The sequence below is a fragment of the Tyto alba genome, unplaced genomic scaffold, assembly GCF_018691265.1.
Source record: "Tyto alba isolate M040663 unplaced genomic scaffold, T.alba_DEE_v4.0 Super-Scaffold_22, whole genome shotgun sequence".
In the NCBI taxonomy this organism is placed as follows: domain Eukaryota; kingdom Metazoa; phylum Chordata; class Aves; order Strigiformes; family Tytonidae; genus Tyto; species Tyto alba.
In genome coordinates, this window is record NW_024881296.1 from 35,464,067 (window position 1) to 35,481,890 (window position 17,824).

The 17,824-nt window shown below is 41.9% G+C and overlaps 1 protein-coding gene across 1 annotated transcript; it reads left to right on the forward strand.

The window, feature by feature from the left end:
• The first annotated feature begins 285 nt into the window (after positions 1–285).
• Positions 286–17,615, forward strand: SERINC1 (serine incorporator 1). Its single transcript, XM_042795896.1, has 10 exons — positions 286–445; positions 6,203–6,364; positions 7,697–7,890; positions 11,090–11,169; positions 11,356–11,493; positions 12,479–12,648; positions 12,767–12,857; positions 13,981–14,122; positions 14,232–14,462; positions 15,964–17,615. The coding sequence occupies exons 1-10, from the start codon at positions 407–409 to the stop codon at positions 16,100–16,102; spliced, it is 1,386 nt and encodes a 461-aa protein (XP_042651830.1). The 5' UTR covers positions 286–406; the 3' UTR covers positions 16,103–17,615.
• The last annotated feature ends 209 nt before the right edge of the window (positions 17,616–17,824 follow it).

The window sequence follows — 17,824 nt, forward strand, 5'->3', positions numbered from 1 at the left end:
CGAAAACTTTACACTGCGTTTATTTACGGGACGGGGCCGGCTCGTTAGCACTGCTCTGCCACGGGAGGCTCCGGCCGCCCAGCGCCGGCCCGTCACTTCTTTCGGCAGCCGCGGCGGGGAGCCCAGCCCACCGCCGCGGGCTGCTCCCACGCGTGGGAAGGCAACGGAGCCCCACAGCCCAGCTCCTCGACGCTTTACAACCTTTTAACACCTCAGGGGAAGGGACACGCACAGCCGCCCCGCCCCGGACACACGGCCTCCCTCCCTCCCTCCCTCCGGAAGTGACGCCACGGCTGCCGTCAGCGCAGCCGGAAGTGCCGTCGGGAGCCGTAAACAAGCCCGTGGGGAGCCCGCGGCCGGCGCGCTTCCATCTTGGAGGAGCTGGATCCCGATCCCGGCGCGGACCATGGGCGGCGTCCTGGGCCTCTGCTCCATGGCGAGCTGGGTAAGGCGGGCGCGGCGGGTCCCTGCCCGCCCCGGGCCCGGAGCCGGCGGCTCCAGCCCCTTCTCCTGCTCCCCGCCGGGCCCCCGCTCCTCCCCCGGGCCTCCCAATCCCCTGGGCCTTTGTCTCCTCAGCGGCGGGGGCGGGCGCGGCGCTGCCTTCCCGCCCCCTCCAGCGCGGGCAGGCTGCGGGCCCCCTCCCCGCTCCCACCCGGGCTCTCTCCGCCCCGAGCGGCCGCCTCCCTCCTGGGGGGGTGTGTGTGGGGGGGGAGGAATGGGGCAGGGCTCTTCCCCACGCTGGGCTGGAAGAGGCGGGCCCTGGGGCGGGCCCCCACTTTTCGGGCTTCTTTGGGGGTCCCCAGGGATCCGCCGAGGCCGTTTCGCTGGGGCGATGGGGAGCTCTGGGCTTGCTGGGACAGGCCGGCCTGTCGCGCTGCCGGTCGCCGCGTAAAGCCGCGGTACTGTGCGGGAGGTGTTGCGGCGTTCGCTGAAATTCCCCCCCTCCCCGAACCTGCGAAGGAGTTAAAAATCCGATTAAATGCTTTGAAGTTCGGCATTTCTTTCGAGAAAAATAAAGCTTGCCTGTTTCCCTGATCCTAAGGATTGTATTTAGTTTCTCTTTCTTACGGCTTTGTCTTGAGCAGCTCCACCCCTTGTAACATCCTTGTCTTACTGAGCCATCGTTTTCTCAGTGCACAGTCTGTGGAGATGTGTCACCACCATGCTGAGCATCGTCCGGTGATTTTTCTTAATGGGAAACTAGTTTGAGATGGTTTTAAAACTATTTGCACTATGCAGAAAAGCAGCGAAGTTGGTAGAGATCCTGGACGTCAGCTCTCCTCTCAGTTGAGGTATTGCTGTCTTGTCCCTAAGTGATGATAAGTCTTTTCAAGTCTCGTCCCAATGTGAAGAGACGCAATCAAGTGGATTCTGAATCTTTAGACATTTGTCTTAAAAATGTCAGTGAGATTGTGAAAGCCAGAATTTTCCGTCCCAAAAATATTGTACTGTACTTGAATTAAATGAGGTTATAAATATTTAAACAGTTTACACACACAATTTAATGGTCTAACAAAACCTCGTATTGATTCAAGCTCCTGTTTTTTTGTGCCATCAAAATATATGGACTTTGGTTCCCCTAGTACAGGGTGATACTCAGTTAGAGAGATACTTAACTCCTTAGTCAGCTGTACGGATTCTATTAAATGATCCTAGAATTGGTAAATTTGTATGAGCTAAGCTTCCAGGCTGGTATGCATGTAAATAAGCAACTAGAACACCGATAATGTCCTGTTAACAAAGTACTGTCAGTGTTCATTTTGCTTTAATTAACATTTTAAATGCTACTTAATGGATTAGCCAGTTAGGCTTTAATTTCCAGCTGAATATAGTTAGTGTTAACATTTTTAATTATTGTCAAATACTAAGCAACAGTATAACTATAGGTTTTAATTCAAATGCTTGAGTAAATATATACCACATTTTCGAGTGCAAAAACAGCCTTTCTGATAACTGGTATTTGTAGTGCTTGAAGAATCCCTGTATACTTGCCCTTGGTTTTGAGGTGTTTGTTTCTGTACAGAGAAATTCAGCTAATGGTCCTTTAAATAAAATGATTGACCGTGTAATCGTAAGTCAGATGTAGTGTGGGTAGCTAACCCGCATTCCTTCCTTTAAAGTGCCCAAACAAATCAGGTTGGTTTTGTTTCAGTTTTCCCCGCTGATGGCTTTATAGTGTTGATTGGCTTTCCACACTCAAAACCACAGCTAATCAGCACTTAAAGCCTATATGATAGTTCTTATAGGAGAAATCTGTCTGCCCTGGTCTCTAAGGCTATGTCAGTATAAGCACCATTTGTAGCTCAGAGATGAAAAAACGGAGGCTGAGGAAGCAGGGGAACCAGATGTAGCAGTTTGTGCTAGTGCGGGCTGTGCCACGGCTGGGAAAACTGCTCCTCTTTTGCCTGGGCAGACGCTGCTGCTGGCGTTGCTTCAGCTGCCTGGCTTCTCTGCAAGGCCGTGTGTTGTGCCACGCAGAGCTGCTCTGGGTGACTGACCTCGGCATCTGGCCTCAGATCTTCATTCTGGATTTTTTTTGTGTGTGGTGTTACTGCTGGTTGTAGCTCTGCCCCACTGTGCACCGATCAGGCAGTGTTTCAGTTTAGCGTTTTTAAGAGCAAAGATGAGCCTGTTGGGGATGGGGGGAAGGCCTTTTCTTCTGATCCTGGTGACCTAGATTGATCGGGCAGTGCCATTTCCACTCTGCCGGGTCTTGCCTCTATTCCATTGTTCTCTGAAATAGCTCAGCTGCTGTTTTGTTCACCTAAATACTCTATCAAGGCAAAGATCTTGATTGAATCAGTTCTTTAAGCTGGTGAGTAGGGAACCCGACTAGGCCCAGTGGGGGGCTTAGTGTTTTTGCAAATAATTAATTCAGTATATAATCATTCAGTCATTACCCCAGTGAGAAGATTACATTTGATATTAAAAACTTGTTCTGTGGGCATCAGGGGCAGTAACACTTGACTTTAAGTGGTTTTGTGGGATTTTCTTTTTCATTCTCTCTCCTGCAATATTCATCTTGTTATGTGTTCCTCCTGCAATTTCCACTGCCCTAGAGAATGAAGTGACTAGTTCAGTAGGCATGAGTTATCTTGACTGCCCAGCTGGCTGCTCCCGGAATAGGTGTGGGTCATCTCTTCTTATTTTGCCTCAGTGAACACCATTGAGCTGCTTATTTTTCTCAAAAACATAGAGTGATAGGAGTGGTTGGTAGGTACAAGAGTTACTGGATGGCAATAGATTTATGCAGTTGTGACTTAATAACTGTTGTTTGAGCTTCCTTAGGAAGACAGTCTCAAAACTCATTGCAGAGTAACTTTCTGTCTGCATCTGTGGCTAAGCTGAGTTCCACCTGGGGAGTTAAGCTGTGATCTGTGTGGTAGCATCTCACTTATTGTGGTATCTTTTGTAGGAGGCATGTTCTGAATTTAGGAAGAAAGTGTCACAAACTGTCCTTGTCTCCTCTGCTGACAAACTCAGCTCCATGGGCTGAACATTCTTTGCTTTCTGTTCTTTTTGAAATGTTACATGTTAAAGTGTTTTTGCCAATAGTATTATTTTATTGGAATGGTGTATATTTTATTCTGTTTTGACAAAAGAAAGAGGGACTTGGACTGTACATGATTCCTTGTAGCAGTGGCCAATGTGTATAAATAGTATCAAATGTCAATAGGTGTCTCTTGTTTGGAGATGTGCACGATCACGGCTTGTAGAGATGAACTGTTTGGGGGCAAAATGTTCTAAAAGTTCGTGTTGGAGCTGAAACACTTAAATGAGGTATATTGCCTTGTTTGGGGCTCATTGTTTCCCAGGGAGGTGGAGACAGTCACCTTTATTTGAGCATCTGCAAGCCTCCTGTGTCTCTAGAAACATGTGCTCTTCTGTGTTCCCCTTGATGCACTCAGGAAGAAGCTGCTTGAGTTATTTAGGTATTTAATAAACAATTTAATATGGGGATTCACCAGAGAAATTACTTTTATACCAGGCAGTCCTTGCACTAAATTTTCTGCAGCAGATAAGCCTAGGCTTATATTCTGCTTTGCCAAATTCAACCTTTTATTCAACAGTATCTTTAAAAATATTAATGCAAACAGAATTAGTTCAAGAAAGTATTTTTTTTTTAACAGAGAATATAAATGTTCTTCAGTAGAAAGGTTATTTGTGTGTGTAGAGGAAATAGTGTCATACATTAGTACTATAAAATCCTGATGCATCATAAGCCAGTATTTGCCATACATTTCCCGTTTACTAAGAGTAGGTGCCCCTAATGTAGTTGCTTGCAGTCACAGAACAGCCTCATCGGGCCCAACCTTTTCTGGGAAAGGGAGCCTATGTGAGATGATCCAGCACCCTCTCCGGTTGCATCTTGAAAACCTCCAGTGGTGGAGACTCCACCGCAGCCCTGGGGAGGTTGTTGCAGTGACTGATTTTTCTCACGGTAAAAAATTTCTTTACTATATCGAGATGAAACCTCTCCTGGAATCAACGCCTTCATATTTCTCGTGCTATAATGATACTGTGTGAGGGAGGAAGTAAAAAGGGCAATATAATATCTTTTACATACTGAAATAGTTACAATGAGAATCTACCTAGTTTCACTTTTTTAGCAAGATGAATTTAATAGTGAAATTTGCTCATTTAAAGATGATTCTGTAGGATGATGGAATGAAAATGCTTGGCTCCTCCATCCTTGGAAAGGAACACATATACAAACAGAATATAATGAAATTATTTAAAAGACCCAGTTTTTAGGTCCAGTGTGTGGGTGTGGTTGAGCCTGTATGAACGGATAACGTGAACCTTTTCCCGAGGGCTCCTCTGGAGGCTGCTGAGCCTGTTGCAGTGGCAGCCTCCCTGCTCTGCCCTGCAAGCCCTGGGGCCTTCCCGGTAGCAGCAGACTGCTGGCATTTTTGTTTGTCGTATGACTAAACTTTTAAGAACCCTTTCTGATGCATTCCAGTCATGCTGGGTGATTGACATTCACTGGTCTGTGAAGCTAGTCATGTCCTCCTGTGACTGACTGGGTGTCTTTGATGTGGTGATTAATACCAGTGGCTTTTGTCACTTGGGGGAGGTGTCCTTGTGTGGGTGCTGGGGGAGAAATGGAGTTTTACGGCTGTTCGGGATCTTTGTCAGAGGCTGAACGGTCTGGGGCAGCGCTGTTAGGGCAGTGCCTGCTTCGTAACTTTACCTTAGCTGGAAAACATTTGGCCTCCAAAACTTAGCTGTTAACTGCTCACTGGGATTTCCCATGTCTTCTAGGCAAAATAATTTATTTGTCAATTAAAAAAAAAAAAAGAAAAAAAAAAAAAACAACCAACCAAAAAACAAAACCCAAACCAAACGTTCTGATTGTACCTTTCTTCTTTTAGCTTTTGTTTACTTGTGAAACCTTGCACTTTCACTTCCTGAGTTGTCACTTGGGGAGGCAGAAAATTGGGAAGGGGTGAAGTACGTTTCCCACTCCCGCCCTGGTGAAGTAGCATTATCTACTCCCTTTCCTTCTTCCCACTATTTTCTGTTTAAGACTTAAATACAGGTAAATTTTGTTCCATTTTTTTCCCTTGTAGTATTATAACTGTACAGCGTTCCTGTCCACTTTTGCAGTTCATATTTGGTAGCAATGATGATAGGTGTACTGTGTGTTTGCTTTGTTCTTGTGGTTTGTAACTTTTACATTGCGTAAGTTAACTTTGCCGGCTAACTGAATTATGTGATATGTGAGTACCTGCTAAATACACAATAATTTGCAACCTAAGCTTTAGGCTGTTTTACCTGTTGGTTTTGCTCTTTTTTTTTTTTTTTTTTCTGTGGTGTAGTTGTTTAATCTCTGCAGCTGTGGAAGGAAGGACATAGTTGTTAACTAAAAGCAATCCTTGCATCTCATTTAGCTGAAACGAAATAAAAATCAAGAGAACAAATGGGCATGAATAGAGTCTTTATTTTCTCTGAATGGATAAATGATTACTTGTGACATAGCACTGATTTCACTGTACAGTGGGGCATTAGGAAGCTCTGCCAAGATTGTTAGGGGGCTCTAGAATGTCTTGCAGTGACTTAGTCTGCACAAGTGATGGATGCATAGGATGAGTCATTTTCCATCATAACTTCCGATGATCTATTCAGCCTGATTAAATATTTAAAACTATCAATGCAAAACTTTTTAAAGAATTTGTTTTATGTTCTGTCTCTCTCTCAGATACCGTGCTTATGCGGAAGTGCCCCCTGCCTGCTCTGCCGGTGCTGCCCCAGTGGGAACAACTCCACCATAACTCGGCTGATTTATGCATTCTTTTTACTTCTTGGCGTGAGTGTTGCCTGTGTGATGTTAATACCAGGCATGGAAGAGCAGCTGAAGAAGGTCAGGTTACTACTTTGCTTACCTGTTTGGTCAAACATGTGTTACAGATAATTGTAAATGACATCTTGAAAGCATGGGTTTTATTTGGAAATAAGTAATTCTGCTGCCACCTGTGCTTCATAGTCACCATTAATTTGATTGTAGATTAAATAAACAACTTGTGTTTTTCATCCATGCAGTGATTGTCACACTATTTAGAAGTAAGGTTGTACCTCTTCTTTAGTAGCTCAGAGCAGAAAAAGAAAATCCTGTGTCAAACAAGAAAATGTAATTTAAGTACGTGGAATTTTAGGTTATATATTATTGAGATGTTTGTATTTGTGGTACTTGATTGGCTTTGATTGCTGTTAATGAAAGGAAGAAATAACTGCAATCTAAGATGTCTAGTTTCATTGTGCTGTACTAGTTAAAATTCTATTCTAAAATCTGCAAATGCATAACAAATACTTTTCACTAAGGAAATTAGAAAGTGCACCTAGGATTTCACAGTTTATTAGCTATATGAAGATATGATAGAGCATGTAAAATTACAGAGTGATAATTTGAGTTACGGGAGACCTTATACATTCACTGAACTCAGGTTGCATGTGCTTTGGTTCTGTTAGTCTTTGTTGTGCTCTTTAATTTTTTTCTAGTAGATAGTAACTTCTGTTAGGCATGCTTTTGATTTTCTTCTCAAATGATTCATCTGTAAATGTTTATTTCAGGGTGGTACAGTAACCACATTAGAGCTTCAGTGAGAGCCATGTTAGTTACCTAGGAAAGAAAATTACAGGCTTCCAGAGTATGATTTTATTTCAGAAAGATGTTGCTCCTGTCCTGGTAGTGACTGGAAAGGATACTCCCAGCTTTTCGTACGGAAGTTACAGATATGTGTAATTGATGGTTATGTTACTTTTTGGGGGAGGCTGTTTCTGTTTTAGAGGGATGCAGGTAGGCTGCCTTCTAGCTGTGTCATGAACCTGGTGATAACTAAGTCAAATTTACCAAATCCCAGATTTTTTTATTTATCTCCTGATTCAGATCAACAAGTGCAAACTGCATTTCTTTGAGAAGTTCTGAAATTGATAATAACAAGCCCTCCCCACTGTTAATAAGATTTATTTTTGGTTTTGCTTAGAATTTGCCTATGTGTTTTTTTTTTTCCTTGAATGTGTTTAATGTTCTGGTTGGACTGTAACTGACAATTCAGCCCTTCAGTATCGTGTTTTTTAGCAGTGTTGGTTGCATAATGTTACAATATTAATTAATTATATATTAATAAATTGCTAATAGTTACTTACTCATAGGAGGCCTTCTGTAGATCACTGAAATATCTTGTATTTGTCACAGATTCCTGGATTTTGTGATGGAGGGATGGGAACAACTATTCCTGGTGTGCACGGCCATGTGAATTGCGATGTACTAGTTGGTTACAAAGCTGTGTACCGTGTGTGCTTTGGTATGGCCATGTTCTTCCTTCTCTTCTCATTATTGATGATCAAAGTGAAGAGCAGCAACGACCCAAGGGCAGCGGTGCACAACGGGTAAGATACAGGAGTGAGAGCTGAGATGGGCAGCGTGTATGTATGGGGTACAGCTCCTGTGAAAACAAAACCTGTGGCAGAGCACGCTGGTCAAATTTACTGTCCCACAAACAAATTTCAGAGTAGCTAGAGGAGTGTTGTTGCAGTAGAGGGCATTCAGAGTTGTTAGAGTTCTTGCACGTGGCAGATGAATTTTTGTTAGAGTAAAAGATACACGTGGCTGTCACTTTTCAGAGCCTGAACTATGACAGTGGGTCCAGAGATTTCCCAAGATTAGAGATTCTGCTTTTGTCCAGAGGTGACAAAATTCAGAGATGAATAATGGTACTAGGTTTCATTCCACTGAGATTTTTTTCAGCAAGTAGATGCAAAAGTCTTCTCTGTTCTCTAGGAATTACAGTCCTCTTAACTTTGATGTTTGTAAGGGCTTGCTCTTTTCTGAACAGTTTTATTTTAAATATTATAACAGTTATATATATCCCTATCTAGATATATAACATATCTCTTCCCCCTCTGATATCTTTTCTTCAGTGTCCCCTCTGCATAAAGAAGAGTGAGTTACATATTTAGTTTCTGACCTTCCCAGTAAATTTTTCCTTTTCATCTCATTATAGTTGGGATTATAAAATGGCAGATAATAGTGGAATTTCAGCTTCCAGGTTGACACGAGTGGTAGCTTTTATCCAGGCTCAGCCTATGTGTAATGTAGCTTCTTGAACCAACGAGATGTAAATATTTGTAATCGGGCATGGCACTAAAAAGCATAAAACCATTTATGTTGTCTAGTCTTGGTGGTCACAGTGATTGCTTGGACTACTACTTTTTCAAGATGATTTTATTTAATGAAAGCTCTGAACAGCTAAGCCGTAAAAATGAAGAAGTAATTTTATTTTATATTCAGTATAATAAGATTAAACATTTCTAGCAGAAAACAAGAAAAAACTTCAAATTATTTCTGTAGGGGAAAAGAAAATAAGGCTGACCAGAATATTGCTTTCTTTACCTGTTTTGTTTGTTTCGGTCTAAAGAAGCAGCAGCTCAGTACGGTTTTAAGAAGCATTAGCAGCAGTAACTCAGTTCAGCCTTTCCCTCTGCCCTGCTTTGTTCAGGAGAGCATACCTGTTACAAGCAAGAAGAAAATGGTTCAGATGCATTCTATATCAACTCTTAGTTTTTTACTGTAAAAGACCTCTTTTTAGATGATGGGGAATCTTTTTACCTAAAAGAGCTTCTTAAGTTTTTGGGGTCGTCTTGATACCCTTATCCGGTGTTGTGCTCCCCACTAACAGTTTTGGTACTATTTATGCAACCTGTAGCAGTTTACTTTTCTTAGCCAATCTAGTGTCAGCACTAGGATAAAAGGAAAAATGATACTCATTAACTGTTACTGGTAAAACATTTCATAATGTTACTTCCAACACTTCTGCGCTAACTGGTTGCTTCAGTAGTGTGCGTTACAGGTAGGTTTATGAAAACCATGGCTTTTGATGTTTTTTTGCAATTGTATGTATCTTCAGTAATACTTTGATGTGTAATCTTTCTGTCAGTGATTTGAAATATTCCAAATACTATGTTTTCCCATCTATGTGTACTAGCTTTTTTATACTTGCATGCAAGTTAAGCCCAGTAATGTGGTCCAGTGCCAATGTTCACCTTTTTTGCTTTTGTAACAGTAGTCAGAATGGTTTATTGCCTCAGGTTGATTATAATAATAGAAAAAATCAGTTACAATGTATTTGCAGGATTGTTGCTGGCTTGCACAGAACACATAGCAACTGTAGGTGTTGCTTCAGATGAGTATTGGTTTTGGCTGTCACACGTTACATGGATAGAGTGTTAAGATCCCTTAACGTCTGGAATTAGAGATGACAGTTACACAAACTTGAGCCTGTTCTTATTTCTGTAATTGAGAATGACATTGATTTAAAATAAAATTCCACATGTGGATTCAAAAACTTGTTTTAGGGGGGTGTGTATTACACCATAACTTTTATAAGCTAATTCAGCTTTCAAACCCCTCTGTATCCCAGTGAATTAGTCCGTTTTTCTCATATTCTGCACTTCTGTCATCTTATATAGTTCCTCTCCACACAACTGGAATTTATGACTCTGGTCACCATGACCTGATTGTAACAGCCAGAAGGAGAGGTTAAGCTTGTTCAAAGTATGGGGAAAAAATGGGAAGGGATAGAAAACTTGTCAAACAGTTGCACAGTTTTCATCATGGGCGTGTGGTACGTGTCTTTGTGCTATATTCAGGTTTGAAGTACATGTAGATGGTAGTGTGCCTATATTTGGAGCTGCCTGTCACTGTGATAAGACAAAATAGTCTTCACCATCTTCTGGTTTTGTTGGCATAACTTACTCATTTGAAGTTCCCTATGCAGGGTATATTTGTACACAGTCTGTATTTGGGGTGAGTTTGGTGAACCTTTGGTGGAAGATACTTCCTTGTCTGCTTTTTCTGTTTTGTTTGTTCATGAGTTCAGCTCTCTTACTGGGAAAAAAAAAAAAAAAAAAAAACAACAACAAAAAAAAAAACCCAAAAACCTGCTATTGCAGTGGAACAGGGACTTTCGGTGTCTTTTGATTGTGTCCTTTCTGTGAAGGATAAATTCTTTGCTTTTGTTGTTGTGATAAATCCTCATCAGATGCAGGCCTAAAGAGTCTGAAGTTAGGTGGGAAGAATCCAGGCTTTTGTAACTCTCTCTCTTGTAGGAAATGAATTGAGACTGGTAGGGAACTTCAGCATAATGTCTTCGGTCATTGTAGGCACAAACCAGACCTACTTTTTGTTTTTCTTATTAAAAACAGGTAGGGCTTTTTTTTCTAATCCATTTTTCTGATACGCAGGCAGTTCAATAATCTCACTGCTCCAGTTAAAAACCTTCTTAAAAAAACAAAACAAAACTCACAATTATATTCCACCCTGGCTTCATTTGTAATACGTGAGTGAGATATCTCAGGGAAATGTGTCAAACTCTGTCAGTCTAGCACAGCTGAAGCATAATTTTCTGGAGAATAAAAATCTTGGGCAGATAAAGATACATTTTTATCATACTTCAGGAGAAATGAGTTAAGAATGAGTGAATTAAAAAACAACTCTGAAGGATGTACATTTTGTATACTTTCAAGTTTTTGTGAATTATATCAGACTTAAGCAGTTGACTGACTTTTATTTTTTTTTTCCTTACTTTAGATTCTGGTTCTTTAAATTTGCAACAGCACTTGCAATTAGTGTTGGAGCTTTCTTCATACCAGAGGGACCATTTACAACTGGTAAGGGGATATTGTCTTCCACTGTATCATGGTGCAGTCATAACTGGTTTTAAAACAAAACTAAGTGCATGCTGATGTTTTATAGCTTTAATTGTAGCTGTGTACCTCCAGCACTTTTCTGTGTTTAGGGACATAGGGTGGTAAATTCTCTGGTTCTGAACTGGTTTTGTTTTATTTCTCTTTTAGTCTGGTTTTATGTAGGTATGGCTGGAGCATTCTGCTTTATTCTTATTCAGCTGGTCTTGCTTATTGACTTTGCCCACTCCTGGAATGAATCTTGGGTTGAAAAAATGGAGGAAGGAAACTCAAGATGCTGGTATGCAGGTAAAGGACTGTACTACAGTCAAGTTTTAAATTTCATTGTGCATTATGTTAAATAAATTATTCACAGAGTGCGTTTTACCAGAGTGCAGAAGGGCTGCTTCGTGCATAAGTATCGTTTTCTCAGATGGTGCAGTTCAGCTCTGTTGTCTCGCTGTCCTTTTGATGTCAGGTTAAATAAGGGGAGGTCAGGGAGAAGGGCAACAGCCTCTGAGTAATAAGATCTTGTCTCTGGGAGCAGGGCATCAGTTCATGATAACAGAGAAATGGCAATTGTAGGGTGGTTTTTTTGCCTTTTTTTTGTTGTTGTTGTTTGTTTTTGTTTTTTTTTTCAGTCACAGGTTTTGTTACATCTTAGTGCTGATTCAAAACAAATTAGTCTGTTGCTGCTTCATGTTAGCATAAGCATCTCAACTAACTCTTTTTTCTTTCTGTCTGCTGGTGGGTCATTCTTCAAAGGTATATGCTAAGTGAAAGGCCAAGTCAGTGAAGGAAGGTACGAGTCATCTCGCTGGAGAAACGCTGTGTTGATATTCATGAAGCGTTTCAGATGTGATAATTTAGGGGTTTCAAAAGACAGCACAGCCTGTCTTTGTACAATGGCCACTTCACTCTTTAATGTTCTTAATAAGATGAAGTTTGGAAGTAAGATTTTGGTTTTCCTTCTGTTGGAGAAGTAGTTCTTCAGTTTCTTTTTTAAGCTTTTAGTTGCAGTGCGTGTAGTGTAACTGTATTCTTTCATATTTGCTCTTCTTGGTTGCTGTTAGAGCACTGAAGAGTCGAGTATGGCTTCAGGCTCCCCATTTATTGTATTCTTTCTTTTTAACACCTCAGAGTATTGAAGAACTTATTTCCTTTACACTTCAGTGCCTAGAGCTGCTCTCTAGTTGTCATTGTATACCATATCCAAAACCTGATAATCGTGCAATATTATTTCAATTTTACTCTCCATTAACTGGTTTAACTCTGGTTTTGTCTCTTTTTGCAGCTCTGCTGTCAGCTACAGCTGTGAATTACCTGCTGTCTCTAGTAGCTATTGTCTTGTTTTACGTTTATTACACTCATCCAGAAGGTTGTTCTGAAAACAAGACATTCATCAGTGTTAATATGCTGCTGTGTATTGGTGCTTCTGTAATGTCAATTCTGCCGAAGATTCAGGTATGGTTTTAATTCTGTTGCTTTTTAGGGTGTTTTTGTGTCCCAGAAACCGGTAATAAAATTGTGCCTGAGACTTTTAATTGCTTAACTTTGCTGTTGTCATGATTACTTTCTGTAGGAATCTCAGCCAAGATCTGGTTTGCTGCAGTCTTCTGTCATCACAATTTATACAATGTATTTGACTTGGTCAGCTATGACCAATGAACCAGGTAAGTGGCAGCCATACATGGCTTTTTGGGTAACCAGTTCAGCAGTAAATTACACCTTCACCTTTTTGCAAGGCAGTGTTAGATTGGGGAACTGTAATGCATGCAGGTTAGAGGCAGGACTCATTAGTTTCTGTTCTCTCCCTCCACCCCAAATTTCTGTAATAAGACCGAAAAAATAACTCTTTCAAGGAGAATGTGGTTTTCACTTGTTCTTGTGTTTATCGTGTAGAAGAATTTCTACCTATTAGTTGCAGGATTGCAGTGTTCTAAAGCTTAGATTTTGCCGATTACCACAACTCTTCCAAGGTGCCTGGAAGCTTTACCTCCCTATCAAGTTTCAAGTGTCTTACCTGGTGACTGAGGTGCTACTGATTATATTTTTCTGAACTGAGGATTTAAAAAACTTACTAATAAGTGTTTTCGATGTTTCTTGTGTCTGAAAACATCTAAGCATCTCTTAAACAAAAAACCCAAACTAAAAAAATTCAGAAATTCTGGTGATTAAAATAAACTGCTAAATACTGATTTTGGTATTTTTAATTGGGTCTCTGGCCCTTGTATCTTAATTATGGACAATCTTCTGTGTAGCAGCACAGATATGAGTCATATCTAATTCCTGCAGTCATTATGGGGAAATAAGATTGTCTGCTACTTTCAGCTGTTTCATCTCTGTTATCTGTGGATGCTGTGGGTTGGGAACTGTTGATAATATGAAACTGACTTCATAGCATTCTTTTCCAACCGAGATGACTCTGGTACCCCATCTATACAGCGTATGTTTGTCAAACGTTGTTTTCTAGTGGTAGAATTTGTAAAGCCTATAAGATGTAAAGCATTTTTACTTTACTGCATCTAATTATATGAGATGGAACAGTAAAGCAGTTGATGCATATCTTATGTAAGTTTAAAATCCTTTTATCTGCCTAAAGAGGCAGATTTTTATGCTGCATACTGTAATTTGCCTGCTTTAGAGAGAGGTTCAGTAGGCTAAAATTAGATTCAAAGCTTTTTTTACCTCAAGACTGTCACAGTCACAGAATTGCCATGCATTCAGTGTGGAAATGTACTATTAAATATTTGTTCTGTTCGTTTTCTGTAAGTTCTAATGTAATCTCCCCCACAGATAGGCGCTGTAACCCAAGTTTGCTGAGCATCATTGGTTACAACAGCACCACCATTCCGACCCAAGGCCAGGTAGTTCAGTGGTGGGATGCACAAGGAATTGTAGGACTGGTTTTGTTTTTGCTGTGTGTTCTCTATTCAAGGTAAGATTCCTTTAAAAAAATTCCTGTTAACTCCTATTACTTCTTGTTGTCAGATAGTAAATTGTATTTATTTGGGTAACTGTGCTGTGTCCTTGCCTGTCAAATACAGCATTCGAACATCCAACAACAGCCAAGTTAACAAGCTGATGCTGACCAGTGATGAGTCAACACTGATAGAGGATGGAATGCCCAGGAGTGACGGCTCCCTTGATGATGGAGATGATGTTCACCGAGCCATAGATAACGAGAGGGATGGAGTTACTTACAGTTACTCCTTCTTCCATTTCATGCTTTTCCTGGCATCACTGTATATCATGATGACGCTTACCAACTGGTACAGGTATTTGTTTGCTAACATACCTGTGCTCATGATGAGCATACAAGATGTCATCTTCTGCTGGACAAGTTGTGTGCTGTGAGGAGTGTAGGTCTTGACTGGGACTTCTCAAGGGGAGTATCCTGTTTGAGCTAAATGAGATGAATTGTATTTGAAAATTGGAGTAGCCAGCCTTGTTCACAAGTGCCTATCATATTTTCTAGGATAGTTCTCACGACTCACTGGACTGCTGAAGTGAATATGATAGTCTTAAATTCTGTAAGGACTGGAAATAAGTAAACACCAGGCCCACATGTGGTACGGAAAGCTGGAAAAAGGAGAGATGGGACATGTTATATCAGCAGGTCAAGGGAGAGGTGATCCTTCCCATCTGCTCAGCACTGGTGACATCACACCTGGAGTGCTGGGTCCAGTCCTGGGCTCCTCACTGCAGGAGAGAAAGGGACATACGAGAGAGAGTCCAGCAAAGGGCCACAAAGATGATGAAGGGACTGGAGCACCTCTCATGTGAGGAGAGGCTGAGAGAGCTGGCACTGCTCAGCCTAGGGAGGAGAAGGCTCAGGGGGATCTTACCAATGTATATAAATACCTGAAGGGAGGGTGCAAAGAGGATGGAGCCAGATTTTTTTCAGTGGTGCTCAGCGACAGGACCAGAGGCAGTGGGCACACACTGAAACACGGGATGTTCCCCCTCATGTTTGCATTGAAAGGGTGACTGCGCACTGACGCACGTTGCCCAGGGAGTCTCCATCCTTGGAGATACTCAAGAGCTGTCAGGGCATAGTCCTGGCTCGAGGTGTCCCTGCTTGGGCAGGGAGGGTGGAGCAGACGCCCTTCAGAGGTCCCTTCCAACCTCAAACTTGCTGCGATGGGGTCTGGTGGAAGGAAATGAGGTTGTCAGCTCCCCGAAAAAATCCTCACAGTAAACCAGTCCTCCTGTGTGTGAATTTTTATTATGTTAACAGCTTGAGCAGATGCTCTTCAGAATTTAAAAATATAAATTATGGCCTCTAATAATTTGTAAAGGATGACTTGTAGCAAAATAGCAACACTAGAAAGGTGTTTTCCTTAGTAGATAGTCATGCTGTGGATTTGATTTGTGGCCCTGTTTGGGTCAGTGTGACATAAAGGTTATTAATTCTTCTAGGCCTTGTCTTTTTGGCAAGGTAAAATGCATTCTTTGTATCTAGAAATGCTGTCCATTCCCTGCCTTTCCACAGACTTGCTTAGAGATTCCTCCTAATTATTTCTTCTTGACTGCTTCTTTTAACTAAGTATTTTTGGGCTGCTGTTGCTTTCCACCTTCCTATGAGACCAGCTTGGAATGGTGTTCTCGTACAGATTGGTGTGAACAGCCTGGGAGGAGGAGGGTGGAGATGTCCTTCGAGGTGTGGAGCTGAAGTGAAAATGATCTACTGTGGAAATGGTGTTGGAGTGGCTTACTTCACAAGTCTGTCATATTGAAACAAAAATTGCAAATCACCTTTTTTCTTTTCTTTCACAGCCCGGATTCTTCTTATGAGACGATGACCAGCAAATGGCCGTCTGTCTGGGTGAAGATCTCTTCCAGCTGGATTGGCATCGTGCTGTACGTGTGGACTCTGGTCGCTCCGCTGGTTCTTACAAACCGTGACTTTGACTAAGCTGTGCTGCTCTCTGGGGAGATGGTGGTGGCTTCGCCGTGTCTTGGAAACAAACAGCATTCCCGAGAATAGTGCAGTTGTAAATACGTGCGTGTGTGCGCGTGTGCTATCCATGTGGTATACCCGGCTTTCTTTGCATGATTACCTTGAATCATGTCGTTTGGCATTTCACTAAATGACTTTTTCTTGCTGAGCTCAGTGACAATTGCTATGATGATGGTTTTCATAGGATTACTTCTAGATCGAGTGCTTCGGGAGAGTTAGATGTAAGATCAAGACCTTTTGGAAGCAGTTTTTTTTTTTTTTTCCCCCTCAATTGCATTGAATAGTTGTAGGAAAAAAAAGTGCAAGAGCTAATTAGGGTAACAAACCAGTGTTAGATCAGGCTTTGCAAGCCAAGGAGGGGCTGCCTTTGATCCCTGTTGCCTTGATTCCAAAGCAAGTCTTGAGTAAGCATTGTTAGACTCAAAATGGTGCATGTTGGAGTTTTACAGGACATCTTGCAGCATTTTGGAGCCAATGGCCTGACCTTTTCCCGCGGGAGGGCAGCGGTACCTCTAGCCCAGATGTTAAAGGGGGGAGACTTGCACCTGAATTTGCAGAGGAGCTGGTGTCCTCCTCGGTGCTGCTGGGTCTGGCGTGTCCTGTTGCAGGCAGGAGGGGACAGACACCCTGGGGAAAAACATCCTGGTATCAGGTGCTCAAGCACGTTTTTAAGGCACCTGTTTATAATGTGCATCTACGTAGTAGTAGGTTGGTTGTTTTTTGTTTTTTTTTTTAGGGTAGCTTAAACGGAATAGCTGTGCTGTAATTTATTGTTGTTTTGTGTGCAAATTTCTTGGCTGAGCTACAATCACAAGAGTTTGCAAGGAGCTGAGCGGTGAAAACTCTGCAAGCCCTTTAGAGGAATTCTTTTAGTATTGTAGTTAGAAGCGGGGGAAAAGGAGCACTGAAATTATGGTAACTGAGAGAGGCTTGCACTAACTGAGGCTTCAACAAAAGTGTTTCTTAATACATTTGGGGCTTTAAATTTTGAAATCTTTTAACGTAACAGGTGTTTTGCTTGTCCAGTGCCAGAGATGGACTTGAGCCTAGAAAGTCTAAATCTAGGCATTATGAGGTAAAGCATTAATCTGTTGATTAAACTATCGTTCCTGTGCAGTTACGAAATATTAAATGCTGTTGTGCCTGCTGCTTTGTACTGGCAGTGTGTAAGCTGCGTTATTTGTATCTCTGTTACTTGCTATGACTTGAGACTAGAGCAGCCTGACTGGGAGTGACCTTGGAGCCTTCAGCGGGCGTCACGCTGACCTGTCATCGTGGTGGTTAGACTGTTACTTCCTGTTGCTGACACATTCTCTAAGATTTTATTTTAATTCTGCACCTGAACACTGGCATTTACTGCAGAAGTCTGACATGTCAAATGTGAGATGGTAATGGAAGGACTAGTAAAGGCTTGTAATAATTTGGAATATGTTGTTACCTTATTAATAAATAAATTTGGATGAAGATGCCCAGTGGCTTTTGATGTCTGGCACATGCAGATTGTGGGGGGTTTTGTTGTGATCTCTTCTGCTCCTGGGATGTTTTGTAGCCCCTGTCAGGCCGAAGCAGCAGCCAGGGGCCCTGGTGCAGCAGGGAGTTAGTTCTGGCTTGGGGGGGGGGGGTCACACGTAACCCCCAGTGGGAAGTTCTCTGATGGGTCTTCTCTCTGTACCCTTT